Source organism: Colobus angolensis, unplaced genomic scaffold, assembly GCF_000951035.1.
Source record: "Colobus angolensis palliatus isolate OR3802 unplaced genomic scaffold, Cang.pa_1.0 Scaffold104, whole genome shotgun sequence".
NCBI lineage: Eukaryota > Metazoa > Chordata > Mammalia > Primates > Cercopithecidae > Colobus > Colobus angolensis.
This window is the reverse complement of record NW_012111364.1, coordinates 5,526,288-5,545,404: the sequence shown is the minus strand read 5'-3', so window position 1 is coordinate 5,545,404 and position 19,117 is coordinate 5,526,288. Positions and strand designations below refer to the sequence as shown.

General features: G+C 34.6%; 1 protein-coding gene across 2 annotated transcripts in view; it reads left to right on the top strand.

Annotated features, from left to right (window-relative positions):
* PHF14 (PHD finger protein 14) overlaps positions 1-19,117 on the top strand; it is a 200,413-nt gene that overhangs the window by 56,279 nt on the left and 125,017 nt on the right. For both annotated transcript variants that reach the window (XM_011942981.1, XM_011942988.1), the window contains exons 8-13: positions 4,289-4,435; positions 5,074-5,344; positions 5,641-5,747; positions 7,433-7,528; positions 9,358-9,461; positions 11,571-11,702. In XM_011942981.1, the coding sequence (XP_011798371.1) occupies positions 4,289-4,435; positions 5,074-5,344; positions 5,641-5,747; positions 7,433-7,528; positions 9,358-9,461; positions 11,571-11,702 (857 nt within the window). The remainder of the gene's footprint in view (positions 1-4,288; positions 4,436-5,073; positions 5,345-5,640; positions 5,748-7,432; positions 7,529-9,357; positions 9,462-11,570; positions 11,703-19,117) is intronic.

Genomic DNA, 19,117 nt, shown 5'->3' with positions numbered 1-19,117 from the left:
ATTTCTATTCTCTTTCATCTACTTTGTGAATATTCCAGATTTATTTAGAATAGTCAAAGCATGTTATGACACAACATGCTTTATTAGAAGGATATTTAAAACCATGTTATGACACAACATCTTATTTTAAAAAATGAACTGTAGGGCTGGGTGCAGTGACTCATGCCTGTAATTCCAACACTTTGGGAGGCCAAGGCCAGAGGATTGCTTGAGGCCAGGAGTTTGAGACCAGCTTGGGCAACATAGCAGGACCCCATCTCTACAAAAAAAAAATTTGCTGGATGTGATGGTGCCTGTAGTCTCAGCTACTGGAGAGGCTGAGGTGGGAGGATCACATATACCCGGGAGTTCGAGGCTGCATTGCACTATGTTCTCACCACTGCACTCGGCCTGGGGAACAGAGTGAGACCCCACCTCTAAAAAATTTAAATAACTAAGTAAAAAAATACTGAGCTATTGCGCAGGCTCAGTTATGCTGACTACAACTTATGTTACTATGTTTTACATTATATAGTCTAAAGTTACTTATAGTCTAAGTAAGCCATATGGTAGTTTCTTCCGTAATTAAGGTATAATTTGCTGCTATTGAACATTGCTGTACTCTGTTATGTAGAAACTTATATTTTAAACAATATAAAACCGGGTGTGGTGGCACACACCTGTAATCCCAGTACTTTGAAAGGCCAAGCCAAGGAGGATCTCTTGAGGCCATGATTTTGAGATGAGCCTGGGCAACATAGCAAGACCCCATCTCTACACAAAATGTAAAAATTAGCCACGTGTGGTGGTGTGTGCCTATAGTCCTAACTACTCAGGAGGCTGAGGCGGGAGGATTGCAGAGCCCAGAAGTTCAAGATTTCATTCTGTTAGAGCATATATGACTGAGGTGGGGTGGACAAGAATATTGATAGTGCATAATTGAGAGGATAAGTTTGATATGCCATTAGGTTATTACTGTATTTAAATGTTTCTTGTTTCAATAAACACATCAATTTTACTATTAAGATACCAATAAAGTGTATGTATGTTCTTCAGATATACTGTTTTTACAAGTGCCAGGTGGTTCTCCATGTACAAGACTGAAGCTGTGTCTTCTTTCAGTTTATATAACTTTGATCTGCTATGTCAGTTTTACCCAGGGAGCTTTGTTTAAAAAGAAAAAACAAACAAACAAAAAGATTTTAAGATTCTGGACCAAATCATGCCATCTAGAGGCCCACAAGCTAAACTTAATCCATAGATGGATTTTGTTTGTTAAGAATAGGGTTAAAAAAAAAAAAACCTTGAATTTGAATGCCTTTGGGGGGGCATTCCAGTATGCCACAGGCTCTAAGTTCTCACAGGCCTCACCATTTACTAACTGCCTCTCATCATTCATTTTTGTCTTATTTCTTTTTTAGCATCTTTTAGGTCTCCTTCACCCATTTATGTTGATTGTTACTCCTTCTCAAGGCATTTGCATTTAAGGCACTTGCCTCAGATCTACTGAATCAGAATTTGCAGAGTTGGGCTCTAGTAACCTCTATTTAGAAACCTACTTAAATGAATCTGATGACAGTCAGGTAATGGCTAAGGAAGATGGATCTTACATACTGGACATAGGTCTTGGTTCAGCAACTTAACCTCTCTGGCTTTCAGTTTTCTATCCATAAAATTGATATTAAAATGGTAAAACCCACCTCATGTGGTAGTCGTGAAGGTTGAAGAGATAATATATACAAAAGCACATGTGCTTATTTCATGGTAGATATTCAGAAACATGTCTTTCCTTTTACATCTTCCTTTGGGAGTAGGATCTTGAAAGCTCCATTTCTCTAAGCAGGTTGAAGGGATATTCCATGTCAACCAATGAATTAATTAGGACACTATTTTGACTGGTTTAACAAAACCAAATAACAAGTTGCTTAAACGAAGAAGTTGAATTCACTCTAGTAAACAATTCTAGACTGATTGGATACTGAGGGGAGTTTGGTTCCAGGGATTAGTTCCCTTCTTTCTTCCTGCTTCACCTTCCTTTAGTCTGTTGCACTCTCCTACACAAAGATGGTTTATCACCATCTTGACTGGATTCTTCCTCATTGGAAGTAGCAAAGAGGAGGTTAAGAGTAGGCAGCTTCCTTTCAAGAGCATGGTGTGGGAATTTCATACAACTTATTGGCCAGAACTTAATCACATGGCCACATCTAGCTGTGGGGAGGCTGGACCAGATAGTTTCTAGCAGGGTAGCCATATGCCCAGTAAAAAACTCATAGGGTTCTAGTACTAATGGGAAGAATAGATATTGTAAGACAGTTAGTAGTTTCTGCCATAGTAAGTATTGAGGTTTTTCTTAGGTCAGAGTCTTGGTCCAAATGCTTAACTCACCTATGCAAGCATGAACCCTATCTCTAATGACTCAATTTCAACCTCATTTACTTTGAAACATTAGAATAATTACCTAGATCTGGGCATTTGGGCTGAGGTTCAGTATAATCTTTATTTCTGTTAAACATCTCTTTCACCAAGATTTAGAGCATGTCATGAGAAAGCAGCTGTTTGTATGTGTTAATGTAGTCTCCTAACTAAATTTTTGTATTTTATTTTTAAAGCTATATGAAGAAATTATAAGTAAACCCTGTTTTACTAATGTGATAACTGAGGCCCAGAGATGTTAAGCAATTTTTTGAAGTCCCGTAGCCAGTAAATGGTGGAGCCAAGATTGTATCCAGGTTTTTATGTCTTCAAATTCTGTGATACACATTGCTGTACTGTGACATCTGTAGATACCACACTACAGAACTGCCTCATATGCTTTTTTTTTTTTTAATATTAAGGACACATTAGTTTTTTTTTTTCTTTCTATTATATGTCTCTCCTTGATAGTGTTATTTCTCTTTGGGTTGTAAAACTCTACTTAGAGACACTTGACATATCTTAGAGAAAAACTAATAGCTTATGTTTACTGTTCCTTTTTGGGACAGACATAAAGAATGAACAGCCTGTTGTTTTGTTAGCAGTTACATTGTACATTACTTTTTTGGACTGCATCTTTACAAGTTGTTTTTGATAGAATAAATCCTCTTTTTTGTACATTACTTTTTCTGAATGAAAATGTACTGTTAGGCTATGAGAGAGCTGTAATTCCATTTGAGTTTTTAGGAAAAGAGTTAAGGGCATAACTTAAATTTTCTTATTGACAGGGCTTGGAATTTCTGAATTCTATTTTTTTTTTTTTTGAAACAGAGTCTCACTCTGTCACCCAGGCTGGAGTACAATGGCACAATCTCAGTTAATTACAACATCTGCCTCCTGTGTTCAAGCAATTCTTCTACCTCAGCTTCCCGAGTAGCTGGGATTATAGGCACATGCCACTGTGCCTGGCTAATTTTTGTACTTTTAGTAGAGACAGGGTTTTGCCATGTTGGCCAGGCTAGTCTTGAACTCCCAACCTCATGTGACCTGCTTGCCTCTGTCTCCCAAAGTGCTGGGATTACAGGCGTGTGCCACCGCACCTGCCCCTTAATTCTATTTTTATCCTCAATAGAATGTGTCCATTGTTAGCCAGTTAGAAATGCCACACTTATCTTGTTGGCTAGTCGAATATTGTTGTTTTGCAATATTAGTTTATGTGTGCATAACTTTAATATTTAATGATTATTCCTACCTAAGAGTATTAAAATCCTATTTGTTTTAAATGGTGATTTTTTAAAAAAATACAGCCAGCCCTCCGTGTCTGTGGATTACACATTCTTAGATTCAACCAACTGCAGATCGAAAATGTTTGGAAAAATAAAAGCATAATAAAAAAGAATACAAATATAAAACCAATACAGTGTAACAACTATTTGCACATTTACATTTGTGTATTAGGTATTATGAGTAATGTAGAGATTACTTAAAATATGTGGGAGAATGCATGTAAACTAGATGCAAATACCACACCATTTAACATAAGACACTTGAACATCCACAGATTTTGGTTTCCTTGGGGGGTCCTGGAACCAGTCCCCCATGGATATTGAAGGGCTACTATACAAGTACACCCAAATAATACATTATATTTGATTTCAATATCTTTAAACCCACAGGCCCTTTAAAGAAAAAAGTTGTTGGTAATTTGAAGTTGATATATAAGATTAGGTTTCTAAAGAAGTAATTTTTATCATTATAAAAATTATTTTTGTAATTTATTAGACGTAACTAGCACTAGTAGATTCTTTGAAAAGCAAGTAATATTCTTTTGTGTTAGGTCTTTTATGACCCTTCGGACTACAAATGTTCACTATTTTTCTGCGCTTTTTTTGTATAGGATATAGCAGATCCATTCTTTGCTTATTGTAAGCAACATGCAGATAGATTAGACAGAAAGTGGAAGAGAAAAAACTACTTGGCTCTACAGTCCTATTGTAAAATGTCTTTGCAAGAGAGAGAGAAGCAACTATCACCAGAAGCACAGGTATGGGATTCATATCAAAACCTGTGTGTTTTTGTTTTAAGGTTATGTATGGATTTTACATCTCATGTGTGTTTTCCAGTGACATGTGAAGTATAATAAGAAGTTTGGTTAGTTACCTAGGAAGTGGATTGTGATTAAGGTACATAGTGAGTATAATTTTTGGCTGAATACAGTACTCCTCATTTAGTCAAACAGTGCAGTCCTTTATAAAGTATACTTTTACATTGAAAAATGTGACTTTGAGGAAATTACTCTATCAGTGCAATATATTAACTACATCTTATTTCAGTCTGTTCAAAGGATTTGGTCAGTTTGCCAATATTTAAAATATAATTTTATATACATTAAATCTATAGAGACAATAGCAATTATTAAGAAGAGAAACTTCAGCTTAATTAAATTAGTTTCTCCAAACTCTGATTATAAGTTAGGACAGTTATTACTAGGGGCAGATATAGTTTATTGTAACTCAAAAATTATGCAGTATACCTTAAGGATCATTCATACCTATAATTTGCCTTGGTATAAGAAGTTCTGATTATCTTTCTGTAAACATGGGAATACAAATCAATGTAAAAATCATAGGGAACATGTTTCATTTTATTACCTTTTAAAATTTGAATACATTTCTTTTATAGGCCAGGATCAATGCCCGGCTTCAGCAGTATCGTGCCAAAGCAGAACTAGCTCGATCTACCAGACCCCAGGCCTGGGTTCCAAGGGAAAAATTGCCCAGACCACTCACCAGCAGTGCTTCAGCTATTCGTAAACTTATGCGGAAAGCAGAACTCATGGGGATCAGTACAGATATCTTTCCAGTGGACAATTCAGATACTAGTTCTAGTGTGGATGGAAGGAGAAAGCATAAGCAACCGGCTCTCACTGCAGATTTTGTGAATTATTATTTTGGTCAGTATAGACACTGATACATGCACAGTTTCACTGAGAACAATTTGTTAATGAAAGTATTTGATATACTGTTAATTTTTAGAAATTTATTAGCCATGCTACATATATTATAGAGGAATGTTTATTTTCCTAATATGTTGTGGATTTTTACAAAATGCTAGGTTCATTTATTTGTGAATACACTTAAAAGTTTTAAACTATGTAGTTTTATTAATGTGATCATCTTTATGGCTAGTTTCTTCCTATGTCAGTTTTTACTTCCTACTAAAGTAAAATTGGATATTTCATTTAAATAGAGAGAAATATGCGCATGATTCAAATTCAGGAAAATATGGCTGAACAAAAGAATATAAAAGATAAATTAGAGAATGAACAAGAAAAGCTTCATGTAGAATATAATAAGGTAAGTTAGCTACAAAATATGCAACATAATGTGATAGATCTTAGTGATGATTTCTTTTGTGATTGTGTGGCATTTCCTTTATGTTTTATTTTTAAATTCTTCTGGAGCTCTTAGGCTCTTCCCTATAACTCCTACTCCTTATTAGCTTCATTATCATCACCATCTCTTTCTGAGCACTTTGTGTGCCAGGCATAATTTTAATCTGTTTACATGTATTATTTAATTCTCAGCTTAACTTTATAGTGTAGGTTATAATCATTGCTTCCATTTTCAGGGAGAACACTGAATCCTGAAGAAGTTAAATAATTTGCCCAGGTTCACACAAGTAGTCAAGTCACAGACTTGACAAGTGAAGTCAATTGGTGTGAGGCCAACTCATCTGACTCTATTCTCTATTTCTAACCAATAAACATTGCTAGAGAGATTCACTTTCTAAGTTTGTAGAAAATGTAGAAACTTTTCTTTAAATTATTATTTATCTTGAATTATATTATAATGTTTGGAATAAAAATTTCCAAATTTGAATTTTCATGTAACCTCTTCATCCTAATGAGAAAAGATTCAAAAAGAAATATCTTATAAAAGCAAAATATGGTTAAAATGTCATACCCAGTATAACTTGACATATAAAACGGGTATTGACTTATTGTTAGAAAACATTTTAAGTCATAAAGAAAGAGTAGGAAGTACATTTCCAATAATCAGCTACACTGTGTAGTAAAAAGAGTACTTAGAATTAGATTCAGAGGACCTGGGGATTCTTGCTAGTTCTGTGATCTTGGCCAACTCACAAAAGCTCTGTGATTCTTAGTTTTTTTCATTGGGAAAATAGTGGAAATACATCTTGATAGAGTCACAAGGATTAGTTAGCAGAATATGATGTTATATAGCACACTGTAAAAGAAGGTATAAACCTAGTTATCATCATTAGTAAAAATGTCAGCAGAAAATAAAATGCTTACAGCAACAAATACTGCTGAATAATTGGATAGCCTTGTATTTCAGTGGTATTGTGGCTTGAATATATTAAAAATATATGGATATATGGAGGCCGAGCACAGTGGCTCATACATGTAATCCTAACACTTTGGGAGGCCGAGGCGGGTGGATTACAAGGTCAGGAGATTGAGACTCTCCCAGTAGTTTGAGACCAGCCTGGCCAACATGGCAAAACCCCATCTCTACTAAAAATACAAAAGTTAGCTGGGTGTGGTGGAGGGCGCCTGTAATCCCAGCTACTTGGGAGGCTGAGGCAGGAGAATCGCTTGAACCCACGAGGTGGTGGTTACAGTGACACAAGATTGCATGACTGCACTCTAGCCTAGGCGACAGAGTGAGACTCTGTCTCAAAAAAAAAAATAGATCAAGACCATCCTGGCCAACATGGTGAAACTCTGTCTCTACTAAAAATACAAAAATAGCTGGGTGTGGTGATGCATGCCTGTAGTCTCAGCTACTTGGGAGACTGTGGCAGGAGAATCGCTTGAACCCAGGAGGTGGAGGTTGTAGTGAGCTGAGATCATGTCACTTGCACTCCAGCCTGGCGACAGAGTAAGACTGTGTCTCAAAAAAAAAAAAAAAAAAAAAAAAAAAAATTATATATATAGAGAGTAGAATAGAAATGTGGATATTTCTTAAATTGTCAGATATTTTAATGAACTTTACTAATTTGACTTACTTTGTAGCTATGTGAATCTTTAGAAGAACTACAAAACCTGAATGGAAAACTTCGAAGTGAAGGACAAGGAATATGGGCTTTACTAGGCAGAATCACTGGGCAGGTTAGTTTCTTTCCAATTGCTGTCTCCTTCAATTCTTGCTCTCTATATGATTTTCAAAGAACAGATTTTTGATATAACTGTCATTTGACTAACCGAAGAATTCTGTTTGATCAAGGCCTAATCCTTTGGGATAATGATTTCTGCTTGAAATACACCTAGAGCATTGGAAGCTGCGTACTGAAAACCTCTAGTTTAATTTGGTTGTTTCAACAGCTATCTTGTGTGCAAAATTTTTTCATTTGCTCTAACTGATTGACCTGTCATTTGTGATGAAGCTTAAGACTTGAAGCATGAGTTTTTCCTAATACATTCTTCTTTCTTTTAATTTAGCAGTTTTAGATTCTTTGCCACATTTTTTTCTTTCTTGTTCTTATGCTGTATTTTGTTTTCTGTTCTTTGGATATATAATTTAAAATTTAAAAAGGCAAACTAGAGATATTCATTTTTATGTTAATTTGGTTTTCAGCTGGATAAGAGATGGTTATTTAAACTTTTATGTTAAAATGTATTTTTTTCCCGTTTAACAGTAGCTGTGATTGTAGTTATTTAAAAGACTTTATTCATGAACACCTTTAGCCTGTTAAAGTTTTTGGTGTTGAATAATTATTGTTAGATGGATTTCTTTGAATGCCTTTTTTGGTACTGTGTATATAATTGATAAATTAAATTTTGAACAAATATTTTTAATTATATTTTTTAAGGATGATGGAGACCCACTGTTTGTGGTCCTTTCACTAAAATGTAGTTTTATTTGTGAAGGAGCTTTTCGAGCAAATACTTTTCATTATACTTGTTTTAGAGGTTTATAGAGAGTCAAATTCGTCACACAGCTTGTGTAGATATTTTATGAAGTGATACATACTGATTTGTACTGTGCTATACCAGCTTTGAAGATGCTTTATGTGAAAAGAATGTATGTGGCTTGTATCATAAAGAATGTTTTAAAAGGTGAGAATTAGTAGTTGCCTCTGGGAGGATCAGCCTTGGTCCCTGGTATTAGGTTGGTTGATGGATTTTTGGAAGATGATGGTGTTTTATAGTTAATATTTGGAGGAGTTAATGTTGAATATAAGGCTTTAGTTTATTTGCCAAGCTAGCATTATCTTTTGGCTTGATTTGCAAGTTTTTCTCGTAAGAATCTCCTGTTTAAAGTATTATCTATCATAAAACACAGTTTCATTTATTAAAAGACTTTTAACAGAGGTTTGCAAATTTCCTTTTGCAAATGTAAAATACACAGCCCAAGTAGAATTCATTTATACTGCTTGCATGACACTTTTTTTTTTCAGTTGGTTGAACAGATGTGGGCCCACCAGGCCACTGAGAAATGACTTTGATAGATGGTTGCTGTCTGAGAAGCCAGCATACTACAGATTAGTAGAAACCCAAAGAGAATCTCACTTGCTTTGTTGGAGAGTTTGGTCCAATAAGATAATTTTTCTAATTAACCTATGGAGCACCAATATAGCTGGGGTGCTGAAGAAAATAAACGGCCTCAATATTCTTTTTGTCAAGTGTTCTGTGTTTTTTTTTTTTTTTTAAACCTCCTACCTATGTGTCTTTGTCTTTCAAAGCTGAAGTAGAAGTTTAATTTTTATGTTTTAGTGTACCACTGAAAATTGATGAAAGTCTGTAATTATAGATTTCTAATGGAAATAACTATTAGAAGAAAGCTCATTTTAATCCTTTTTGCCAATGTAATAACTGGTAAGGCAGATTTTCCCCTAACAATCCTACTATATTTACTTAGCTTGAGTGGCAATTAGAGGAAAATGTTGCTTTTATTTCTTTCTTTAAACAATATATACTACATTTGTTCAAATCAATAGAAGTTGAATATACCGGCAATTTTGCGAGCCCCCAAGGAGAGAAAACCAAGTAAAAAAGAAGGAGGCACACAAAAGACATCTACTCTTCCTGCAGTACTTTATAGGCAAGTAATGAAATTAATAATGATAGAATAATACTGTGTATTTTTTTAAACTGATACTTATTAGAAAGACGATCCTGCAAATATTTGAGAATGAATTATGTCCATAGCAGAATTTAAGTGCATTTGAAATTCATTTTATCAAAGATGCATTCCAGTTTGAATGATAGAGGGGATTTTTGTTGCTGTTTTAACCTAAACTCTATGGAAATGAGCAGTACTCTTTGGGGAATTGGAAAATTACTTTAGATAACATTGTGGTTATTGTCTTAAATAATTAAAACAATGTAACAGATGGGCATTTGTATTTTATTTTACTTGAATGAATCGTAGAGTTTGTTTTATAGATAGTGATAGGTGTCATATACATGTATAGAATGAATCTATTGCTTTTGTAGATAGTGGATAATGAAGATAAGTTTTAGTTTTGAGGTTCTACACTTTTTTTTCTCTTGATGCTCAGTTGCAATCACTTTGTTTGCTTAAGTATTTTTGTTTTTTTACTTTCTTTGCTCAGTATTTTCAGCGTTCACCGTTATAGTAAGTTTATTGTAGTCAAGACTTCTTTCCATAAATAGGTTATGATCTCACTTTTTCCCAAATAATTTATATTAAGTGAGAGAAGTTTAAAAGATGCTAGTGTTTTTGTATGTGTGTGTATATTTATCCATGTATATGCATACATATATGTTATGCATGTGTAAGTACATAAATATTCTTCTCAAAAATTTCTTTCTCAGAAATAGTAGCAGTAACAACAATATCAATCTCCATAACTACCTTCTTTTTTTTGGTTGGAGGCTCCCTCTACAAGTAATAGCAAATAACTTCCTTGAAATGTGGGGAAAGCCCACATTGTATTAGTGTACAATGTGAACATTAGCACATTCTCAGGCCAGCTTTTTCAAACATGGTTGGTTCATTTGGAACCATCAGGCAATATCACTATGCTGCTGACTTTTATGACTACAATTTGTTTTTGTTTCAGAATATATTTTAAGCGATTTTTCTTTTTTACTGAGACCAGGTACTGGTTTTTTATTTATTTATTTCGGCTTTTTAAGTGTGTATGTGTGTGACTTTTTTTCTAGGAGTATTAAAAAAAAAAAAAAACCTAACCATCATTGCTTTCTGTACATTCCAAATATAAATATACTTTAGATTTTCAGGTGATGGTACTTGTGTACACAGGTGTAGTTAAATTGCCTTTTTGCATAAGAGAAGTTAGAGTTCTGAGAAACCAAAAAATCCTAAAATAATAGTAACAATCACAAAATTCCATAATCTTTGCAAGAAATATCAATTGATATGTGTGTGTGTATATATATATAGTGTGTGTGTTTTTAATTTTTTTACTTTTGAATTTAATTAGTTTTTTTTTTTTTTTTTTTTTTTTTTTGTTGCCCAGGCTGGAGTGCAGTGGCCGGAACTCAGCTCACTGCAAGCTCCGCCTCCCGGGTTCACGCCATTCTCCTGCCTCAGCCTCCCGAGTAGCTGGGACTACAGGCGCCCGCCACCTCGCCGGGCTAGTTTTTTGTATTTTTTAGTAGAGACGGGGTTTCACAGTGTTAGCCAGGATGGTATTTTTAAGACTCTAAATCCAATATTGAAAAGAGACTCATGTATACTTATAGTATATCTACATGTTGAAGACTCTTTGAAAGGTTTACAACTAATGGTAGGAAATAAACTACATTCTGTTTGTGAAGTAATTTTTTTATAGTTTTAGAAAATTGGGAATTTACTTTGTTCTATAATTTATGTGTCTAGAGAAAAAGTGAACTAATGTGAAATGGATTTTAAGTAATAATTAAAATTAAAATTAATATGATGTTGAGGATAAATACCTTATATATGTAATTCCTTAGAAGGTTTGACTCTAGTAATATTTAAATTTATATCAGATCCAAGCTATTTTTAACATTCTCAAAAGTATTTAGAACTAACAGTTACTGACATTGTAAAAAGATGTGTTAATGAAAGAAATTGTCTATCTCAATAGAAGAAATATTAAATCAAGATGAAATTTTATAATTTAAAAAATATGCTATAAGTAAACTGCGTTTCACTATGATAATTATTGAAATCTTTACTTGCTGCCTTTATTAAAAGTTGTGGAATTTGTAAGAAGAACCATGATCAGCATCTTCTTTTATTGTGTGATACCTGTAAACTACATTACCACCTTGGATGTCTGGATCCTCCTCTTACAAGGATGCCAAGAAAGACCAAAAACAGTTATTGGTAAGTAAAATAGAGATTTAGATGTTTCAATTGATTTACTCTTAGTTTCAGCAGTATAAGATGAAATATTATATTTGTTCATAATAAAGTATTTGGCACATTTTAAAATTGACTGTCATCAATATTTATTATAGCATTATGCGACTAAATCTATAACAGCTTTTTTGAGAAATGAAATTTTCATTAATCGTGGCTATTATTTTAGCAATAGATTCTTCTTTAAGGCATGAATTCTGTCCATTGCTTATAATTCTTTTGTTTTATTGTTAAGAATTTCTCAAATGCTTTATTGTTACTTTGAAATTGAATTTATCTAAAATTTGCCATCATATGCTTTTACTTGCAATTTAGTATCTTATTTTTAGATTAGTGTCAAAGGCTTTACTTCTGGCATTTGGTATTTGTGCTAATTATTGAAATCCAACCATACTTTGAAATCTAGAAACATTTGATAAACATTTCTGAATTTTTTTAATTAACAGGCATATCTAATCACTACAGACATTTGATAAGGTTGTAGTATCTATAATGAGTTTTGTCCTTTCCTTAATTTTATTCTAAGAAAGGGACAGATGATCAGATTTTAATAGAATGATTTCTTATAGAAGGAGAATATAGGAAATGGAAAACTTTGGAATGAACATGAATATTCTTTGTATACAAGTTCCTTAACCTTTCCAGTTTCAGAAAAGAGTAAATCCCAAATTTTTAAATTTTAATCTCTACAAGAGGTTGTGTGTGTTCCTCAAATACATTAGGCATATTTTTTTACCTCATTGTTTTATCACTTAAGGCTGCCTCTGTTCGTTTGATTAGGAAGCTGAAATTTTTTCACTATTTTCACAGGATTGCTTTTTATAGTGTTCTTTGTATCAGCTTGTTTTCAGATAATCATACTGGCCTGTTCTTTTGAAATACAGTGGAATATATTTATTATGGTATTTATGTGCTTCAGAAACTGCTATAGCATATTCAAATCCCAACAATGTTAATAAGCATCCTGGGTGGGTGTTTAAATTGAAAGTTAGTTTAATAGTCTCCAGAGCCAGGATGTTTTGCCATGAACTTATATGGAGATATGCACTTCTCTCCTTAAATGAAGTTATGGACCCTCCTGTTACTGCTCAACCTGCCGAGCTCTGGTTTCCAGTGTGTGAGAGTTTCTGCAGCCAAAAAAAAAAAAGTAAAATCATGTTCTTTGTAGCAACAAGGGGGCAACTGGAGGCCATTATACTCAGTGAATTAACCCAGGAACAGAAAACCAAATACTGCATGTTCTCACTTACAGGTGGAAGCTAAACACTGGATACTCATAGGCATAAAGATGGAGCCTACTAGAGTGGGGAGGGCAGGAGGGGAACAAGGCTTGAAAAAACTGTTGGGTATTATACGCACTACCTGAGTGATAGGGATCGATCCATTCATATTCCAAACCTCCGTATCGTGCAGTATACCCATGTAATAAACCTGTGCATGTACCCCCTAAATCTAAAATAAAAGTTGAAATTAAAAAAAAAAAGAAAAAGAAAGAAAAGAAATAATGTACATAGCCTGAGGTGTTTTAGTGAGAGCACTCCTAAAAGGGCCTAAACAACTTAGAGCCTTTTCACTGGTGTTAGTGGTTTTTAAGTAAAAGTAGAAGTTAATGTTGTAGCATAGTGAAGCCTTTAAGTTCTTCTTGTTTGTTGTGATCACATTTCCTTTGGCCTCTAAGATCAACTTAGCTTTGGTTAGCAGTTAAATGAGTGTATTAATTTTGGAGTGTGCAAGATTCAGAGAATTATGTTTTTTCTTTAGTGTACCTCAGATGTGGGAGGCAGTTTTTACTTTTTGCTTTTTAACATTTTCAGTTTATTTTTGAAGTTATATTAAAGATAATAAATACTCAAAACTTAACACTTTCTAAATATTTTGTCACATTTTACTATTGTCTATGCTGTTGAGGTTATTTAAGTCTATTGTATCAGGATGGTAGAAAAAAAATGATATGCAGGTTGAGTATCCCTTATCCAAAGTGTTTTTGTTTTTGTTTTGGAATATTTGCATTGTACCTACTGGTCGAGTATCCCAAATCTGAAAATCCGAAATCTGAAATGCTCCAGTGAACATTTTCTTTGACTATAATGTCAGTGCTCAAAAAATGTTTGGATTTTGGAGCACTTCAGATTTTGGATTTTTGGATTTGGGATGCTCAACCTATAATGGTTGCTACTACACACCCTTTTCCCCATCCTATATTGTGTGATGCCATATTGATAATTTGAAATTGAAATTGCCATTGTTAGGAGTATTCATACTATAGAAATTACTAAATACTACATAGTAGGGCTTTCCCCCCAGAAGGTCAAGTGTTAGACATTTACTAGCATATCTCTGACTGACGTCTGCTTTACACTCTACCTTGTTCTTGCTAGTCCTTTTTTAAGGGAAAGGGTCCTTTAATTTCTCCTTGTTTCTAGTGATCAAATTTCCTTTTATGACTAGGGTCCTATTACTGGACTCTTATTTGATGACTGTGCCTTAGTCTTCAGCTTAAACTTCCACAGGTCCTTCTGGTATAACATTTCTGAATATTTATTTTTGCTATTTTTATGTTCTGCAAGCCTGTGGTAACACCCTTACTACCAAATACCCCGTAAGCAAACTGTACCTAGAATTAATTACTATACAATCTGTTACCTTCTCAGATATCATGTTCTACTCGAATGACTATTGAAGCACTTGCTATCCAGCCTTTTCTTCCAGTACCAGCACTGTTTTCATGGAGACACTAGTTCTAGATTTGGATGCTTTCTGTTCAGTCCATCCCAGAGTTCAGTGGACTGTGCTGGGCAGGTTAAGACGTGTGATATCAAAGAAAAGATGGATACAGATACAGAAGTAATTACAGGTGAAGGGTTGGGAAGTTGAGTGAATTCACGTTGGACAGGCTCAGACATTTTGGTGATATAGGAGTCTGTTGAGAGGGAAAAGACCTGGGATGATGATGGGCTCTGAGAAGACAGCAGATGGTTGGTAACAACTTACTGTGGAAAAATCAAACTGATTTGCTGAGGCTGTACAGCAAGAATGTTTAGTGCATAAGTAAATGTGATTATTTGATTTTTCTTGAATTATACTCTGCTGCCCAGGAGAAGGAGAGGGGAAAACCTAGGGGCTTCTTAAGTTGGGCCAGGGATGTGAAAAGCTAGTAAAGAATAATATTAAAATGTGGGTGAAGAATTCCACAGGGAATAGAGAGGCTAGTGTTGGTGTGATCTAGGTTCTGTTTTGTTTGTACCTCTTTCTAGTATTTAAAATGCATTTTGTCTCATTTTTAGTTTGTTATTTTAGTTTTTGTTGTTGTTTTTAAAAATATACAATCTCCACACTGCCTTAAATTCTAAGACATGTTTGGTAGGATATAAATGGTAAGGGCTTGATTTATTAGAGTAGCTCAAATAGTTAATCATCTCTTAATTTTAGGATACTAATGTTATGTTTCTGCCCCCATTCATCTGATTGGAACTTGTGTTGCCTTTTCCAATTGTTTGAAGAATATTCTGAAACACATTATTTAACAGAGAATTGAGTAATACTATATCCTTTTATTCCTTGGATATGTCTGTGTTTATTTTATGATGAAAAGAAAACACAAACCCTTCTAGGAATAGTTTACAGAAGTTTTTTCCTTTGTTTTTCTTGATAATTTGTTCATTTAAATTTTTTGTATTACCTCTTTTTCCCATTAAATGCTAGTAGGAATTCCAGCTTTAGAATGGGGCATTTACTGTATATGAATTAATAGGCATATATCTGCTATTAAAGTTTTATACAGATATTATAACTACAAAAAGAATAAAATTTACAAATTGAGTTAAATGTTGTCCTCTGCCCTTCAAAGAGATACTCATAATGCAGAAGTAGGAGGGACTGAGGTATTACTTGTCTGAGAAGAATGATATTTGAGTCACCTCTTAAAGTTTTATGTAGGCACCTGTCAAGACTTTCTTCTAAATACAGGAGAAAATATGGCCAACAGCTTAGATATAAGAAAAAAAACTCTGGTGTGGGGTCCTGAGTTCTTGATGACTAAAAAAGATAAATTGTGGAGGAGAAAAGAGTAAATCATGAAATATTTGGAATATGGAATGTTACTGGATTTATTGCATTTAAAGATTCATAAAATCATTTTTTTTAACTTACACGAATAAAATTCTCCAAATTAGTACACTTTCTTGTTTTTTTTTCTTTTTCGGAGATGGAGTCTTGCTCTGTTGCCCAGGCTGGAGTGCAGTGGCATGATCTCAGCTCACTGCAACTTCCGCTTCCTGGGTTCAAGCAATTCTCCTGCCTCAGCCTCCTGAGTAGCTGGGACTATAGGCGAGTATCACCACGCCCAGCTAATTTTTTGTATTTTTAGTAGAGATGGGGTTTCACCGTGTTAGCCAGAATGGACTCGATCTCCTGACCTCATGATCCGCCTGCCTCGGCCTCCCAGAGTGCTGGATTACAGGTGTGAGCCACTATGCCTGGCCTAAATTAGTACACTTTCTTGTCTAAACGCTATTAAACATTTTTCTTTAGTAACTAAGATTCTGAAATCCCTTTGGGTCATCATTCTGATTATAGGTTGTAGTTGTATGGTGCTAGAAACGTATAGAAGGTATAGAAAATTGAGAAAAGGCCAGACGCAGTGGCTCATACCTGTAATCCCAGCACTTTGGGAGGCTGAAGCGGGTGGGTCACTTGAGGTCGGGAGTTCAAGACCAACATGATGAAACCCTGTCTCTACTAAAAATACAAAAATTAGCTAGGAATGGTGGCAGGTACTGGTAATCCCTGCTACTCAGGAGGCTGAGGTAGAGAACTGCTTAAACCTGGGAGGCTGAGGCTACAGTGAGCTGAGATTGCGCCAATACGCTCCAGTCTGGGCGACGGAGTGAGACTCTGTCTCAAAAAAGACAGAAAAAGAGGGAGGGTGGGAGGGCGGATAAGAAGGAAGGAAAGGAAGGGAGAGGATAAGGCGGAGGGGGAGGGAGAAAGAGGGAGGGGGAGGAAGAGGGAGGAGAGGAAGGGAGGAAGGGAAAAGAATTGAGAAAAACCTCAGTATTTCAGCATGGAAGTTACTCTGTTGCATAAATTCCTGACACGGATTTTTATTATACTTTAAATTTTTAATTGACTTGGATCAATTAAAAGGTTAAGATTATCTTCAGTATTGTCCTTGGGAATTATAAATTTTAGGACTCTACTCTCTAATACAGTGTGTTAAGCAACAATATACAGGATTAAGGTGAGTTTAACTAAATTAATAGATAATAGCAGTTTAGTGGATTATTGAAAGAAGCCAGGTATGCATTTGACTTTAGGAAAGATAATCATGATTTTCCTTAAAATATTATTTGATTTCGACTGGGCATGATGGCTCACGCCTGAATTCCCAGCACTTTGGGAGGGTGAGGCGGGTGGATCAATGAGGTCAGGAGTTCAAGACCAGCCTGGCCAACATGGTGAAACTCCGTCTCTACTAAAAATACAAAAATTAGCTGGGCATGGTGGCAGGCGCTTGTAATCCCAGCTGCTCGGGAAGCTGAGGCAGAGAATTGCTTAAACCCGGGAGATGGAGGTTACAGTGAGCCTTAGATCATGCCACTGCACTCCAGCCTGCGTGACAAAGCAAGACTCTGTCTCAAAAAACAAAAAAAAAAATTATTTGATTTCGTTGAATTAGACAGGCCGTGGCTTTAGGTTATTATTTCTTAGCATCTTGTGTACCGATTGATGTAGCAGAAACACTTTTACATATCTTAAAGGCTATTTATAAGATGAAGGCTATAGTGTTTAATAGATTGTTGAAGAATGGGTAAGAAGTATTACGTCCATAATACTCTTGTAGTCTACTCAGTGTAGACTCTATCTACTGCAACAATCATGTGGCGGTTGTCTTGAAATAGGAATGGATATATTCTGCATTGGCAGTTACATTTGTTTTGATTTTTTGAGTTGTTCAGTGTTTTGTGGTGTTCAGGGTATAACATTTCTATTCTCTGGGAATTAGAGAGCCAAATTTCTTTGTCACCTAACTGTATTAGTTTTAGTGGGGATGGAAGTGAACATAAGAATAAAGAATGTCCCGACAAGGGTAATAGCTACTGAAAGAGAAGCAAAGAGGAAATATTTCAGTTTTTTAAAAAAACAAAACAATGATTTATCTGAAAAAGGTACTTGCTTCTATACCCAGGGGATTTAGATAACATTACGTTTGCCTGTTATTTAAATAGACAAACAACATATTTTAAAAGTAAATTAGAGCCTGGCACCGTGGCTCACACCTGTTATCCCAGCACTTTGGAAGGCTGAGGCGGGCAGATCACCTGAGATCAGGAGTTTGAGACCAGTGTGGCCAACATATAGTGAAACCCCGTCTCTACTAAAAAATCCAAAATTAACTGCGCATGGTGTCACACACCTGTAGTCCCAGCTACTTAGGAAGCTGAGGCAGGAGAATCAATCGCTTGAAAGGGGAAGGTGGAGGTTGCAGACTGTCTCAAAAAAAAAAAAAAAGTGAATTAGAACTATTTGAGAAACTTTGTCTATATTTCACTCAACTGATAGAAATGATCAAGTAGCATTAAGATTATAATTTAATGCTGACAAGTAAAGCAATAGGCCTTTTTGTAATATAATTTGGTAATTTCTCTAGTCATCTCTGTTTCGAAGGCTGTTGCATTTATTGTTACTAACAATATCTAACATTTCTGGGGTTTTCACAGTTCTGCTAATAAAGTCAGAATATACTTATCATTTCAATTTTGAGATTCTGTAAGGTGTGTATTTTCTCTTACCAGTCCTTGATGTTTTCATATGGGACAAATGCAGGAGCAATTTAGTATATTCATTTAGTTGTATTTTTGTTATGATGGTAATCTGACAATCTAGGGGACAATGTGCTAGCTATAGTTACATGAAGGGTAGCAATAGATACATAAACGTTTTCTGAGTAGTACATGATTATGTACATTTTTGTTTTGCTTTCACTGAATTTCTAGTGCTAAAATTTTTGCTAACCTATTCTTAAAGAATTGGAAATTTTAAGATATTTACATTAATACGTTAAGGATTCATTTGTATTTTAGGAATAATATCTTTGCATTAATAAAACAAATGGTATTTGGTATTTAACTCTGTTGCTGGAGTTCAAAATTTAAAGCTGTCACTTTTACAATTAAATATTTAATAAGTTTACAGTATTAGTGAAAGATGTGAATATTGATGGAAGATGAAATCAAATCATAAATCTTTGAAAATTCTATGAGAATTATAAGCTACATTCAAAGATACTGATATAAATATATACAAACTAAATATCAAATACACTTTTACAGATTATAATCATTTTTATTAAGAGAATACTATCAAACTTTTGGAGAATT